Source organism: Anguilla rostrata, chromosome 4 (assembly GCF_018555375.3).
Source record: "Anguilla rostrata isolate EN2019 chromosome 4, ASM1855537v3, whole genome shotgun sequence".
Classification (NCBI taxonomy): Eukaryota; Metazoa; Chordata; class Actinopteri; order Anguilliformes; family Anguillidae; genus Anguilla; species Anguilla rostrata.
The window spans coordinates 53,275,785-53,292,387 of record NC_057936.1 but is presented as its reverse complement, the minus strand read 5'-3'; the positions used below and the strand labels follow the sequence as shown (position 1 = coordinate 53,292,387).

General features: G+C 42.2%; 1 protein-coding gene across 6 annotated transcripts in view; it reads right to left on the bottom strand.

Annotated features, from left to right (window-relative positions):
• Window positions 1–16,354, bottom strand: part of relch (RAB11 binding and LisH domain, coiled-coil and HEAT repeat containing) — a 38,313-nt gene extending 21,959 nt beyond the window's left edge. For 2 of the 6 annotated variants that reach the window (XM_064333178.1, XM_064333181.1), the window contains exons 1-10: window positions 15,776–16,350; window positions 7,014–7,103; window positions 3,433–3,504; window positions 3,259–3,314; window positions 2,971–3,084; window positions 2,595–2,786; window positions 2,188–2,276; window positions 1,615–1,896; window positions 811–886; window positions 18–113 (exon numbers count right to left, since the gene is read on the bottom strand). In XM_064333178.1, the coding sequence (XP_064189248.1) occupies window positions 18–113; window positions 811–886; window positions 1,615–1,896; window positions 2,188–2,276; window positions 2,595–2,786; window positions 2,971–3,084; window positions 3,259–3,314; window positions 3,433–3,504; window positions 7,014–7,103; window positions 15,776–16,232 (1,524 nt within the window). In that variant the 5' untranslated portion in view covers window positions 16,233–16,350. Of the gene's footprint in view, window positions 1–17; window positions 114–810; window positions 887–1,614; window positions 1,897–2,187; window positions 2,277–2,594; window positions 2,787–2,970; window positions 3,085–3,258; window positions 3,315–3,432; window positions 3,505–7,013; window positions 7,104–15,775 lie in introns of all 6 variants that reach the window. The other 4 variants (XR_010329668.1, XM_064333182.1, XM_064333179.1 and 1 more) reach the window with 4 other exon arrangements.
• Window positions 16,355–16,603: the final 249 nt, after the last annotated feature.

Here is a 16,603-nt window from a genome sequence, read left to right as displayed (position 1 = left end):
TGGCGGTGGGTCGTTACCTCTCGTTTGGCGAGCAGCACGTTGGGGACGATGTGGGGAAGGCAGCGACCCAGCATGAGCATGAGGCTCTCCTCGCTGTCCGCGATGCGGGACACCTGCACAGGGATGAGGGGTGGGGTTACTGGTGGGTTACCGTAGAGTCGCTGGGTTACAGTGGGCGTCACAGCTACAGTTTAGTGCCGGTGGTTAAATGGCTTGCATGGGGGTCGAGTCCTGTCTCACAGGACACTGCAAACTGCATATTCCTGACTTATCACGGACACAGACTACTTAAAATGAGCTTAAATTCTATTCTTATACTTAAGGACAAAATGCACTATTTATATTGAACACTAGCCTTAGTAATAAGGAAAAACTGAACAGCTTAAAATATCGCTAAATAATTTATTTATTTTTTATTTAGCTTTTACAAGGTCACCTTTCTACTTCACTACATTAGCAAATACACTGTAGACAGGTCTACATAAATGGGTTTCCAAAGAAACAGCCATATGGGTTGATGCTGGACATTGGCTGAGTGATTTCAGAACTGTGAATAGTGTGAATAAACAACAGTGCTTCAATCAGCAGGTCGCACACCATTTATGGCAAACATGGACTCAAAAATATAAGCTAATCCCGCAGACTGGGCTGCTGAGAATTTGAATTCTATTTCTGTTAAAGATGTTGAATTTGCCTTTGTTTCGATGCTTCCTGTTAGGTAACACCAGCAGTGGCACAGTACAAACACTTCCTGCCAATGCAGGCACACGGTTTGAATATGTCCAGCATGGGAAATCTGACCAGTCTCACCTCAGAGCCAAGGCGGCTGTCAGCAGACATTCGGCAGAAAGATAAAAGTGCTTGGTGAAATGCAGGAGACAGCGTTCTGAAAAGAGAAGGATGTATTGCTGTTTAAAATCTCTCTGTCTCTGCGTTTCAGACCAGGTAGCAAATTAGCAAATTGAGATCCTGATCCCGTTTAAAGAAGGGAAAAGCACACTAAGAACATATCAGCCATGAACCCTCACAGATAGTGGCACTTAACCAGCCACCCGAACAGGGTATTCAAATCTACACTCTTTACAACAGGCCAAAGAAACTGATTCTCACTAACAAAACTACCATAGCTGCAGACCTTTCCATTTTCCTAGACCTGCAGCTCCCTCTATTGGTTGATCTGTCATACACAACACATTAGTATTTCTATTTGGATGTTGTGTACCTGCTCCTGCTGCAGAACAATGACACATTACGGTTCTTACAAACAGTCTTCTAAAAACCTAAAAGAAAATCCTAAAATGCCTGACAGAAAAAAAAATATGCCACTAAGGAAATGGGAGACCCTGTGACACTGTGCAGCAGCTCAGCAAGCAGTAAACTGACATTTTCTCATGAGAATTCTGAACAAGAATGTTAGTATGGCTTCCAGCAGTATAATCCTGTAGAATTTGGTGGCAGAACCAGTCACTCCAGCCAATGGGGGAAAAATATAGTTACAAGAACTAACATGTTCACACACAGACGCCATCTTAACTCCGATTTTCAGCAAGATTAGAACTGAAGGCAATTCTGCAAGCACCAGAACCGCCCTGTGGCATCCTGTGGGACTCTCACCTGTTTGGCTGGTCAAACTGTACAGGCCCTTTACTCAGGACAGCCTGCTCTTTTAACTTAGCGTGTGGGTGTGTGGGCGGAGAGGTGGGCAGGGCGGCGTGCGTGTTCGAGTTTAAAGCCGGCGAGTCCGTGACGTCGTTGCACTCTGTGGTCCCCCTGACGTCCAGGTACTGTCCGTTATCCAGGGGGGCGGTGTCAGGCACTTGATCTGGTTTGCGATTGCCCGACTCTGCCGGACAGGCTGGAGGAATGGACATGTTCTTCTTCAGGGCCTGGATGTCGCTGGAAAACAGAGGGCAACTCGCTCATAGCTATCTGATCACGATTCGCCATGCTGCCTACCTCACAACCAGGCCACCGTATTATGTGTAAACAGTATTTTTTGGCGTTATAACGAGGCTTCTGGTGTCTGATTAAGGACTGTTTCCAGCTCACAGTAGCAAAGTGTTGACACGAGGGCAAAAGCATGGCTTCTGTGGCCAGCTGCCCCACAGCGGCAGTGGTTGGCTGCCACATTGGAAAGGGCAATCTGAGAGCCAGCACACCTGCCTGTCCCCTCACTGCCCAGCATACCTCTGCAGCTTCTTGATCTGTTCAGCCAGACTCTGCTTCTCACTGTTCAGTTGGCTTATCTGCTCTTCCAGCTCCTGGACGACTGCGGACTGAAAGTTGACAGAACATTGGCACAGTGTCAAAACAGCCGTTAAGTAAACGTGGTCACAGTGTTAAATCAAAACACCATCTTTACAAAGGCATGCTGAGGCGCATTTATCAAGAGGACTAGGAGGGGACAAATTAACTCTATGGAATTATTTTTAATTAATATTACTTAATCTAATCAAATTTAGTCAGGATACACTAAAACAAATTCAAGATTCAATACCATAAGAATATGATTACACAGTAATTTTTGCATAATGATATATGCGACCAAGGTATGAGCATATATACATGCAGATAGGTTGTCTCTGATGATATACCTGCACAAGTTCAATGTTCTGCAAGGCCTCCTGGGTAATATAGTTCCCAAGCAGCTCCTCAGCCTCCACCCCAATGGCAATGTCTACAGTTTCCTTAGGCGAGGTTAGGCTAGTGCCGCAGTTTCGATACAGATGCAGGAGGTCAGGTGGTTTTGGAATGTTCAATCCTACATCGTCCCATACCTCAAAATCCTGCAGATACAACCACATCATTTTTAGTCATTCATGATGTACAAAATAGCTTGGCATCAGAGCTCTAATAGGAACAAGAACAGTGGTATTGGCACAAATGTACAGTGATTCCCAGAAAACAGGAGAGATTATGAGAGATGCAGCATCAGTCAAAACAGCATTACATAGAAATAATTACAATTACCTGATCATCATTTTCATCTGAGAACGTTATGGACGAAAGCTTGCAATTATTTTTCAATAAATATTCATTGACTAAAAAATTCAGTGCTCTTTTTTCAAGAGGACGGATGGGTTCCTGGAGAGGAGACAAGATGCATGTATTAAGCAAACTGCTTTAACACCGATTCATAATACTATAATTGATTTAAAAACTAAATGAAAACTATGTTTTAATTAGAAAAGAGAAATCATGAATATTCAGTTATTTATATACAAGCAAAAAAAAAAAAAAGTACAAATTGATTCCCACCTGAATTTCAGGGCTTGATTTAAGGTTCTTTCGTTCTTGCGAGGCAACTTCGCTCTCTGTAAAAGAAAGAGAAGCACATCTGCTGGTTGGTCTCCATCCATTCACCTGGCCCAGGGAGCTTGAGGGGCTTTCAAAGCAGAAAGACTGAAGTAGTAAAAGTGTAAAGTACGCCACCTGCTGCCTGAGTCAAGTTGGCGCGCAGAGCCTGAATGGTCTCCTTGGCTTTCCGTAGTTCAAACTCCAGGACTGGACAGGGAGTGGATTAAACACACACAGGCATCCAACCAAGAAAAGGGAACAAGGAAATAACAAAAGAAAGAAACAAAAAAAACAAGGATGGGCATGAAAAACCAAATTAAACAAAAGCAGTACACTCTCTAAGAAGCCAAACAAAAAACAAAACAAAAATAAAGAAATCAAAAATAAGATAAACAGAGGAACATGCAAACTATGGAACTCATGTACGCATGCAGCAGAGGCTGCTGGGAAAGCAGACTGGTGAAGTCTCCATACTTGCAGACGGGACTTTCAGCTTTTTTTGTCAAATGCTATCTGCTGTCTGACCAGGGATCTTTACAATCAGAATGCGGCGTGAGACGGACCAATCAGTGGCTGGATTATGAGTGCTGAGCTGTGCTTACAAGTCACTGCATTCAAGTTCGTCTGCTGCTTGTGTAGAAACTGTAGGCCAACACCCAAAACTTGAATTGAGGAACATTACGAATAATGGAATTAATAGTACTTTAGCTTCAAGTGATTAATGCTGCATGTACAGTACTTGAAAAAACTAATTTTGCAATATAGTCTATCAGCCAGTTTGGGAAATGTAAGATTTTAAAGAACTCTACTTGCTCCTGAATGTAGTCTCCATAGCATCATATTTACCCTTGAAAGTGCTGTATCAGGTAGGACAAGCTACATATTCTTGCTACACTGTCAGCGCTGAGACAACAACCACACTCTGGCTGTAACTGCGGCGAAGCGTATCATTAAAAATTCTGCGTGAAAAAAAGGTGAAACATAAACGGCCCAGTATGCTTTGCACCGTTTAATGACACACAGAATCATCACACTGCAAAGCTGTGCAGAACAGGGTTAAAACATTAATACGGAACGCCCCAAGAGAGCAGCAATCCCCGTTGCTTCGACAGCAACTTTCAGGAAACACAAAAGAACGGATTTGGAGAGAAGCATGGAGGGAAGAGCACACGTTGCATGGCTGTGCACCGGTGATCCGCAACCAATCAAAACCCTCTTCCTCTCAAAATGAGTGGAAGGCCCTTTGGTGAAGCTAGTTCTCACTAAAACACAGAAAGGGACCTCCTCGATGTCTAATTTCCTTCTGAAGTTTTGCTTGCATTACTCAATAGACAGGCAGTGACATCACATCGTCCGACAGGAGAGAGACAATGGGAGTGTCGCCCGGCAGGAAAAACAACTTGAAAAGGAAACCGGGCGAGGAGTTCACTTTGAGGACCATCGCTTCAGAAGCTAGATTTCAGTGCGGATCAACGATGCACAAAATGCAAATGCAACAGATGGCACAAGTTTAGAACAAACAGAAAGAGGTGAGAGTTAGCAGCGGGATTGCTAGTTTGCATGGCGTGTAGTCCAGTATTGGAAAAAGAAATACCCCTTTGTTTAAAATACATCAGAAAGCCAGAAAAACCCAGAGTCAGACAGCCAGGGCATGTAGTATTGTGAGAAGAAGCATTTGTTTTCTTCAAAGACAGGCCAGATTGGAGGTATGGAGGCACCATACTGCTTTCAGCTAGGAGCGCACAATGCACAGTGTTCTCTGCTGCATGGTTCCTTGATCTTTCCCTCATACTGAACATACACAACCTATTTACTAAATGGCTGCTTTTACTTCATTTTTCATCTTAAAAATGCATCAATTTCATTTGTAACCGACTCAATGTTGCTGAAACAGTTCCTTCACAGTGCACCAAGGGAGGTTTCACGAAGCCACACAATATAGCCTATTAGACCGTCACCACAATACAAAATAACTTCCTGCGTGTAAGGAAAACAATAAAACAGGCACTACACATCTCTGTTACTGTTAAATTGCCTTAAATACTGCGTAGTGGACACTTCAAACTTCCATACACAGCAAAAACACTATTATTAAAAGTGGATGATTTTGGAAGATGGTGTGCCAATGACCCTATTCACACACGGTTACATAATTGGTTATCAAGTGCCTGGTCGTTTTTATTCAAGTCATTTTGACTCCAGAATTATATCTGGACACCATCCATTTGTTTTTTGATGTTAAATATTGTAAAAACTAGGCAGTTTATGGCACCAAAATGTAAATTTCAAAGGGAACTATACACATGCACAAATTAAGGAAAGAGAGTAAAAGAAAATGTTCCCCTCATTTGGTTAGCTAATCTCATTTGCTCTGATCTTTAACGGTGCCTGCAGAGAAGGCCGGCTGAGATCACTGCCGCGTGTTGTCTTTAAAGAAAAAAAGAAAGATTTTAACAATGAATGACACGATCTGTAGCAAACGAGCCACAAATGAAAAACAGGGCTGTCAGCTTCAATTAACTGCCTCGTCCTGGGACGCAGGGCTTCTATGGAACAGGACGTCTCGCAGAGAGCGTGTAAATGAAGCACTGACATTCTGGGATGCCTCCCAGACACAAACCAGTCTACAAGGAGCGGCGTCTCTAAGCAGTTCAACAGAGAAGCCCCAGGTCCCCCTTCACACAAATATAAAGACGGTGGACGTCCTGAGAAATAAATGATTCAGTGCGAAGCAGAACAATCTTTCAGAAAATATCACGGGACTTCGGAGAGTCTGAAGCTCTGGCACCGTAGGCGGGCAACCATGAGACCTGATCACATGAGATTCCCAGACAGACGGCCATTCAGGAATGTGTATGATCAGCTGACCACTCCGATTTCTGTAAAATGCAGAAACTAGTGCTTGGGTGTGGTTGAGGAACAAGAAAAAAGAGAGCGCCTAATGGTTTGGTACAGTAAATCCAAACACTTCAAAAGCCACCAGTATTTTAAGGGGCATATAGTACACTCAGGTCCACAATTATTGGCACCCTTGATAAAAATGACCAAAAAGGCTGCAGAAAATAACACAGGTAATGGGCTATATCCCATGCTCAAAAAATGGGGAAATTATATTTCATTATACTAATGTACTCCATTAAAAAGTTTTGTTTTTCATTTTCAAGTAGTAATAATTCACAAAAACAATTCTCCTTCTGAAAAAAGACAGGTATCAAAAGTATTGGAACCCCACTTTTCAATACTTTGTGTACCCTCCCTTTGCAAGGATGACATGACAATTTATTTTATACAGCCTTCTTTTTTTGGTCATCTTTATCAGGGGTTTCAATAATTCTGATCTGTACTCTGTCTACATGCTGGTACCAGCATGGTGTGAAATGTGTTCAGTAATACTATGCAACATCTTTTCAGTATTCAAGGGAATAGTATCAAAGCCTTATAAATCAGAGTCTGCAGGAGTTTTCCTATTGTAAATAACTGAAACTTTTCTGAGGTGAGCAGTACTTATATGGGACAGTAGTAAGCAGGATTTATCATGCTTGTTGTGCAACTGTACAGTAGTCAGGTATTCAACAAACCCATAACACCGGTTTATCACTGCGGCACACCGTGAAGTCTGCACTGAACGCCTCTGCCTGTGTCCATGCCATCAGGGTCCATTTTATGGGCGTGGCACTGTGCTCCACACTTACCACCGGACAGACAGCTCTCCTTACCTGCGACTCTCTCGTCCGATTCCCTGTTCCCATCGTCCGAGTACCGGGCAAAGTCCAGGGAGTCCAGGGTGCTGATGCTGCCAGCTCGATCTGGAACAATAAAAAGGATCGGAAAATCACAGCAGTCCTTCAGATTGATTGGTCATTATGGTCCGTATCATTTCTCTGTAATATAACATTTTCCAGTTTGAATTTGGTGACTTCAGTTTCGGAATCATTGAGACTTGTTACTCAATTATTTGCAGGTGGCCACAAGGCTAATGCTCACTTGCAAAAGTTTGAGAGTTTGCCAACTGAACTGATATTTCTAATGAAATATTTGTTATGAAATATCAGTTTTGCGTATGAGTTACTGAAGTGATATTCTGATCCCACCGCAGGGAAACACTGTACCGTCAGGATTATGCATCGCCGGTTAAATGGCACTTTCAACAGCAGCAAATTAATTTGCTCCATTTCATTACAGATGCGTCAAGAAGAGAAAGCACTAGGCCTAAGTGGTAATCACTTTACTAACCGTTCCAACTTTTATTTCTTGAAAGGAAATTACAAGCACTTGGGGCAGAGCCTAGAATGCGTATCAGCCTCTATGCCAGTAGAATAATAAGATGCAACTTTGGAAGAAAGTCAAACCAAATGCAGTCTAGAATTATTGCTTCCAGGTTGTTGACATTGCTGATATTTCCGGCAATGATTTACAGCTAACCCTGGGAACGCCCGGGATGTTTCATACTAGCCTCCATTACCGTAGGAATCCACTTATTTTGCCTGCCATGGCATCCGACCCGACCGCATCGCAAGGACTTCCGCTACCAAAGCCTACCTGAAGAGTGAACGCAGTTCAAACATAATGATCTACCTTAAAGACAGTTCACCTTTTCATTTCAAGCCAGTTTCTTGTCACAAGATCACTATTTTCTTCCCCCCAAAGGTTTTTGAAGAATGCAGGTTCCACAAATAACCATGCATGCAACTCAAGTTTTTGAGACGGTACAATGAAACCTCTGCAGTAGAAAATGCTAACGCCGCTGCACGGCAACATGGAGCTGTGCATGCATACCCACAGATACGCAGAACTGGGGCAGCAATTAGGCTACACAGTGATGTGGTGGACATTAGAGTCAGACCTGTCTCTGGCATGGCTGAGGGTCTTGAGGTAGGCCAGGGACACTTCCATCTGTCCATTCAGTGGGAGGACAGAGACAAACCTGTTTCTACGTTTAAGGGCTGGACACAGAGCCCAGCTAAACAGCCAGGGACCCTCCAGAGAGGACGAACCAGTCTGCATACACAGTACACTATCTGCCACTGGAAAATAAACACACAGCTTCTTCTTAACACACAGAAATAAAGTTGTCAAATTGCATTTACTGTAAGGAGGGCTCATGGTATGTTTTCTGGTCAACTGTAAAGCCAAGTGGCAATTTTTTTTCCCAGGCCATTTAAATGTTTTCTTTTTTTTCCGCATTAAAAAAAAAATGTTATCATACTACATCAATGTCAATGTCCTACAAATTACCCACAATCTGTTTACATGCCCTCTCATACACCCCCCACATGCAAGCACATACAATAAACCTAGACACACACAACGTACAGCGGCTACAGCGTTAGGAGTTCACAAGGGCAGTTACAACAGAGGGCTGTCCCGGAAACTGGACTTCCCACACAAAGAACACAGTTGTGCGCTAAACGGTTTCCTTGACAACTGCAACTCTCCCTGTTTCAGCGGCGTGACTGAGGCCTGCTTCTCCAGTGGAAATGAAGGGCGTACACTGTTGTGTGCAGAGTGCCTGTCTCTGCCTTGAACTGGAGCTTTAGCAAACTTGACTTCTTGCCCTAGAAACTCCTTCACGGGGCGTGGACAAAGTGAGAATGTCACAGCTGAATGGAGTTGTTGTCAAACAGGTTGAGGGGGGATGGTAAAAGTCAGGTTACTAATGTTCAGCTACATTTAACCTATTAAAACCCCTTTTCACACAATACATGGGTTGTTATTAATATACAGTTTGCGGTTTACTGAAACTCACTTTTCTAAATAGAAAAATAAGCTGTATGTTAATTGTGAGGGACAGCCAGTTCAACATGGTGCTTTTTGCCTGCTTTTTTATTCGTTAGAAATGCTTATAAAAGGTCATTTGCAAAGCATACTACAGTTACAATGGAAAGCAGTCATATTGCCGAAATAAAACACTACAGAGAAATAAGCTGATAAGTCTGCTGTTACTGTATGGCACTCATTCTTAAAATTTGTAATATCAAGACCCAAATTACAAGAACTTTTTCACATCAGCACCTAACATAGAAATGTAGTACCTTTTCACGGGACCCATCAGATACACATGCTAGCATAGCCTAGTGGACTACAGACTCATTCCAAGACCCACCTCGCACACTACCGCGAGCCATCTTGGGTCCTGACCCATATAGAAAGAAACAATACTGTACGACGCAGGAATGTCAAGGGTTATGGTTTCCTTTGTCTTACTTTTTCTAATGAATATGAAGTCACTCAGACAATCAAGGGTGAATAAATCACTGAAAAGAAAGTGTAAACCTGAGTAGCCTAAATCTCAGTTCTTTACTGTAGACAGAACCTGATCTGTGTCACTAAGGGTTGTTCAACAAATAAATAAATGAATCAGTGTTTCCCCGGCCTCACTATATGACCTGTAATTTAAGGAGCTCTTAATTTTAAACCTTTTCAGAACAAGCACAAGTAATGGTTTCAATAAAACCCATGATATAGGCTAACACGAATCAAAATTGCAATTCAGAACTACACAAAGAAGGTAGGCTACATTATTAGCCTAAATATAAAAATCTCTATAAAAGGAAACTTAATTTGCGATACACTGACATGACTAACATCAAATACTTTGCAGAGAAGTTTGCACTAACACATCAGCAACGTAATTTAGTGTAATTCTGACATTGACTGACCACAATATCAGAATTGGATCTAAGTGGTCTCTTATTGTAACCATGTTTTTTTAAAACCAAATTGTCCAATTCATACATCAATGGCTTGCTTCTGACAGCAAGCCAGAAAACAAAGCATTCCAACCTTCAGAAATCAGTCATGAGAAATTGTATAATTTGTCACGTGGCCTCCAAATTGGGATAATTGAAAAGTCCTGTATCACAATTACCAAGAGTTAGACAACTTTCAGATAGTGAACTCTAGGCCTAAGTGGGGAACTCTAAGGACTGAGTGGGGCAGAGTCTAAAGGGATATTTCAGGAAACAGAATCAATAACATAATTACTCTCATTAAGACATCATCTTTGAATACAGTTTATGCCAATGAAGCCCATACAAGGCAAACATGACATTTCCTTTTTTTCCCCATGTATTATCATGCAAGGTTTCAGCTGCCAACTGTAAACTCAATGGGCCTCATTCACAAAACATTTCTTAAATTATTCTTACTTTTGTTCTCAAAAATGTTCCTACGAAAAAACAATATGTAGGCGAATTCACGACACGTGTGCAAACCTTTGTTTTTGTGCATATCCCAGGTGTATGAAATGATGGATGCTGACTGGTTGTAAATTTTATGTGCAACCCTGTTCATGTGATTTGCATAAAGAAACAGCCACGAACAAATACAGACAAGAAAAAAATGATCAACGTCAAAATGTTCTTGGAAACGTTCTTACACGCGGTTTACACATAGGCCTACGCCTTTCGTGAATGAGGCCCAACGTAAGGTCACTGCATCACAAACACCCTGCTGATGGCATGTGCAGGGCCTGACAAATGTTTCACATGTTTGGAGATCGCACATCACAATTCCAGGAATCTGAAGGGAGGACTGGGACGGGATGCCGACACAATCTGGAAACATGAACACCGAGGCGAAAATTCAATCTAAGAACAGGGTGCTGTTGCCCTTGAGCTTTCACAACAAACTTAAACAAGCTGCTTTTTTCTCCCGACACTTACGCAAAAGCGTGTGTTTGGTGCTAGCGGTGACAACCACCGTGTTTTTCAAAGAAGAAAAACACAAACCATATCCCATGCAGCAATTCATTACTCAGCGATACAGATGAAGCGGACTGCGATAGCAGTAACTCTGGACCAGCTGTAAGTGTGCTTTTATAAAAGCCGCAGGCACAGTCTATTACTTTCAGCCAGTCCACAGGAGTCTTCTCATAAAGCACAGCTCAGGCAATGAAACGGCTCTAGCTCAACAAGTCCAGCAGGCTGTGCGTGTACCACTGGCCATTGTGGGCTGTAAAAATGGTGTGAGAAATGAAGGAATGTGCAGTAGACTCTGAGAGACACCCAGGCCATTCAGAACCATGAATCGCACCGTAATCACCATGCACTCAGTTTACATGCAACATTATCAACGTACATTGAGCATTTCCATATTTAGAGATCTTGTTTTTTTCTCCCCTTACCTCCAATTACTTGAAATATGCTTTCAGGTGTCGGCAGTCATCGCTAATACTGCACATGTTACTGAGGTCACTTAAAGAAATGAAAAAGGTAAAGACACATAGGCTACAACAGATACATAGCCTACACCACTTGGCAAATAGGTTTGCTCTGTGGCAAAGAAAAACTGCTACTGTAACTAATTCTGAAGAACGAAACGTATCAAGACCAACAAAATTCAGAAACAAAACGATCAAAACAATCAATACCTCCCCTCCCATTGTGACCACAGACTGCTGTACAGGGCAGATCCTGTCCCCAAGAGCTTGTGATTTAGGCTATAACACAGCATCAATAGGCACAGGATAACTGGAAAAATGTAATCGTCTTCACAATTTTGTGTCAGCTTTTACTTAGCAAGGACCTCTGTGTTTACACAGGCAGTTTGCATTTATTTACCAGAGGCTGGCCAAGAAGGCACAATGCATTGTCTTAGGAGAACCGTGAATGTATTAAGACATCCTGAATAAAGCTTTCCATAACAGAGGTGTGGTCGGAACCATCTGCTACCCCCCTGGCAGGGAGCCAAGCCTTTCCCCTACAACACTACTTATAGCGTTATAAAGCAGTGCCTATTGGAGCTCAGCTGGCCTCCACAATACCTAACACAGACAGACAATTAGCCATGCACAGAAAATCTGCACACAGAGAACCCACCTGCAAATGGCCTGGCTGCCACATGACATCTTAAGACATGTCTCAAGAACAAAGTCTCAGAAACAGGGAAGCACATTGGCCTAGCAGACCTGGGTCAAATATGTATTTGTTTTGGATTCAAATACTTTTCTGTGGTCTGTTAATCTTGCCTGGTGTAATTGAGCCTGCCAATATGACCAGATGGCGGGGTTCGAAAGTATTTCATTGGTTCCAATACACCAGACAAGTTCAGTAAAGCGTACAAAAGTATTTGAATCTAAAACAAATATGTATTTTACATAGGTTTGTGGCCTAGCCTTTTCTCTTTACATAGCCATCCCACCCGTGCGTGGGTTCATGATGTATTTCCAAAGGCGGAGGTGAATTTACCACATCATTTCTCAAACGTGCATGTTTGTGTGTGTGTTAGTGTGTGTGTGTGGCACCTCCTCACACCCCTCTGACATCGCAAGTTCTGAAGACGTTTTGTTGCGAGATGCTAATTACAACCGATCCCCATCCATTATCCTCATATATCCCCATAATCCATCATACACAGTTCTGTTTTTGGAGTTTTCTGGGGAGGGGCTAGGGTGGATTATATGACTATTGCATCAGAAGCACTGCACCAGGAAGGCCTGAATAATTAAAATGAGGACAGGAAAGAGGCTGCTGCCAATTCCTTTTTGGGTCAAAACTATTTGTGTTTGACTGAGAGTCTTGGTTTTCCTTTTTATAAATCAATCAAAGCAAAGAGGAAAATGGCTGGGGTATATTGAGGGCACTCAAGGTAAATGCAGGATGCAAGCACTGCTCCATAATCTTGATTCATTAATTAAATGCCACTCTCATTCTGGCTGACTCAAACTGCCTCCAGTCTTCAATCACCAGCCATGTGCACCTGGGGTACAATGCAGTGCACTGTATACTAATGTGTGCACTTTCAAATATAATAAATAAAAGTGGAAATGTTATGAAATGACACTAGTTATACCTTGCCACAGGCTTTCCATATTTAGGAGTTACACAGGCAGGCAGGAGAATAAAAATCTAGGCTTGAATGAACGCCCTCACAGTTAATAAAGCAGGCCTGCATTCTCTTCATTCCAGACACCAAGTTGACATTTTTTACGAAGTATGAATATGGTGTGAGTGATGTGGCCCAATTTTCCAAACATGCCTTAAGAATCTCACATTTCTAGAGCCAGCTTAAAACACTTCAGCGTTCAAATGGCTTAACTCGCACGTCAATGAACCCTCAATACTGTTGCTAATGAAACTTTCCACAGTACTTGCTACACTCACCTGGCGAGGACAAGTCAATGAGAAGATTTGGCTTTAGATGTAGAACTACAAGCAGAGACACTCCGTCCTGTGCAGACTACTGTTAGTTTCACGCTTCAACCACAAAAGAAAGCCACAGCCCCTTTTGCTTGTTCCTCAGAATGTCCTTTTCAGCTGAAATTTCCAGTTTCATTAATGCTATACTTTCAGCCTGCCATGATCTGTCTCATTGTTTACCCGATTCGATTCTGTGACCGTCAATACCTTTCCAATGATTACTCTGGCAATTAGGCTATAACGATTTAGCCTTGTAATGTAGCCTACTATTTATTGGACAAATGTGTCTAAGACAAACCCTTAAAGAAGCCAAACTGAATGATTAATCCTAATACAATAAAAAAAGTATGTCTCCCCCGTTCAATTAAATTAAATTCCTTAGTTTTACGGACAACGGTTTAGAATCACCATGGTCCGAAACCTGCTCACAACCCAAAAACAACACTAATTATTTGCTTTTGTTGTAAATTTTACGTCTTTTTTAGGTAAATTAATTGATTACAAATAGTTAAGATAACTTTTGCTCGTACTTACCTTAAGCTTCATCTGGAGATAATTAGCCTCTAGTTTGTGTAATGGGATAAACAAAGGTTCTAGTAAGGAACAATGGGAAAAGCACTAATGAACCATGACCACTATTACTACAGTTTGCATAAAGAAGCAGGCAGATTTGCCAACCAACCCAAATGATATTATGACAAAGTCCTGTTGTAGAGTAAAGAAAGGATTCATCCATACAGCATGTTTACTAAAGGCATAACAATAAAATATAAGGTAGGCTATATGAGACACATGTTCTCCCAATACCAAGAAACTCTCAAAACACCAATTCTGTGTCTGCAGGCCTACTTATTTTCAGCAATTAGGCCTAAGCACTGGCATACTTGGCTCCAGTGCCAGCTAAAAGTTGATATGAAAATCATGTGCTTTTACACAGCTAATTGTACTGAAACCACCCACAGACTGCTGCACAGTAACATATGTCAGCTGCAAAGAAACTTTGCCATTAACAGTGAACAAAGGTCTAATGTCGTTTTGTTAGCCCATAATCGCAATAAAACAATTACAATGCACAGACATAAACCTATACCAAAGCTGTTGGAGTTAATGTGGAGACATTAACTTTGATAAGGTTTAGGCAATTCCTAAGTCGGCCAAGGCAGAATCTTCAAAAACAGCATTAAAATATTACATCATGCCTAAAAATGCATAAAATGCAGGCAGATAATAAAAGAGCTAAGGCATCACTTTGAAAAGCAATATTAACTGGTTGGAGAAAATATGAACGTTCACAAGAATTCAGCCCCAGAAACCTTTCCAAATGCCTGGGCATAAGGTGACAGGTAGCTATGTGAGCGTGGACAAAGGCAAATCTTTACAGCATGGCTCTTGTGCAACTTCTTCCAGGGGCCCCAGTGCTTTTAAAAATACTGCATATGGACCAAACATTTTCTACTTACAACTTATAAAACACTGCATGTATAAGGTATACTGTAGATATAGGCTATGTAAATCAAAAGACGGCCTCTTAATGCACAGCTAAGTTATTAATTATTTAATGACTACTAATAAGTAAAACAGTCATAATTTTTGATACATCTGAACAGTACTTGTTCAGAATTTGTTAAACATTGGTCTATTAGCTTCCATGAGCTTTATTTGGTCATCGATTAAACAGAAATACAGCTCGCGCATCATAGCTGCACGGCACCTAGCTAGTAAAGGTGTCAAGTGCAAACACGGACATAACATTTACAACTTATTGACATCTACCCTCAGACACTGAATTAGAAGGGACTACGCTCATATTCTGAGAACTATTAATAAAGCGGTTTATTTAATCAGTCATCACGGAGAATTGAACATATGTGAGACTGACTAGATCTGAGGATGACGCTAAAGTCAGGGGGTGGTATCACTGTGGGAAGCAAAACAGTAAGGAAGCAAATTAGGTAGCTAGATTAATCAACTCCACGACTTTGGTTCATGCCCTTACCTTTTTCTAACCAGAATTGAGATATGGCTTGTTGTAAATTAGCTCATGTCTGTTTTCTTGAAGGCTATTTTACTGTAGCTCGCAGATAGCAGACACCTACATACTATAATCAACATGACATGGGTAGCATAATCAAGTTTAACAAACCATTGCATTGGCTAGTTAGTTCACAAAACTGCTAGCTTGTCAAATAAAGATGCATAATCGGCAATGTATTGTCAGTTCCAATGTTTGAATGATATATTCTGCCAGCAAGCTAACGAGGCTCTCGGTTCGGCGCATTATTGACTGGCAAGCCAACTAGCAATGCAATAAACGTCAAGTGGCTAGTCAGGCTACTTACTAAGCTGTCCTCCTGGACCGAGTCCCTGCTCTTTGCAAGCGGGTGGAGTTCCACTCTGCCTCTCAAAATTCCCTGGATTCGAGAAGTAATCCCGCAATCGAGGGAGCTCCCTGCCGGCCTCGAGGAGCTCAGAGTGAAATTCAAGGGCCGTAAGAATATACTGGTCCCGGAGCAGCTGAGCCGCTATCAAATCTACGGACACCCGTGTCTCTGCGCTGCTTCCCATAGCTGCTGCTGCAGCAGCCGAGACAGAAACACATTCCACGCTAGGACTTGTCATATTGCTGGGCAGCAGCAGTGTCGCTGGCTCTGAATCCGCTTGAGGGGAAAGTGGACCGATGCTCTGGCCCGGCGCACCATCACTGGGGCTGCGTTCGGTGTCGGTCCCATCTGGCCTCCGCTCAGCCTCTTCCTCAGAATCGCTGAGATTAAACGGGTTAACACTTCCCGCCGCCATCTTTTCACACCACCGATTAGGATACCTAATATTAGCTATTTCTCCAGCGTCTTCCTGGATGGATAGCTAGCTAGCCTGCTGCCTCCAATCGATGAGAAAAACGCGAGACTTGATTTGCCAGTCTACTGTAATGTCATTCCAAAACCCGCCTCCTAGCCTACATTTGTTGGTTGGGATTGGACATTAGGAGGCTGAAGCGAGGAAACGGGGAAGGGCATTTTGACAGCGAATTCTGAGTACTGCATGGGGAAACGAATGTCAAATATATCCTCACGATATGGTATAAATTATGAAGTCAATAGTTGCAACACCGTCCGAGCTTGCTTCTTGCTCACTTGCATAACAGTTGATTGAAAATGAAGCTATCTTGC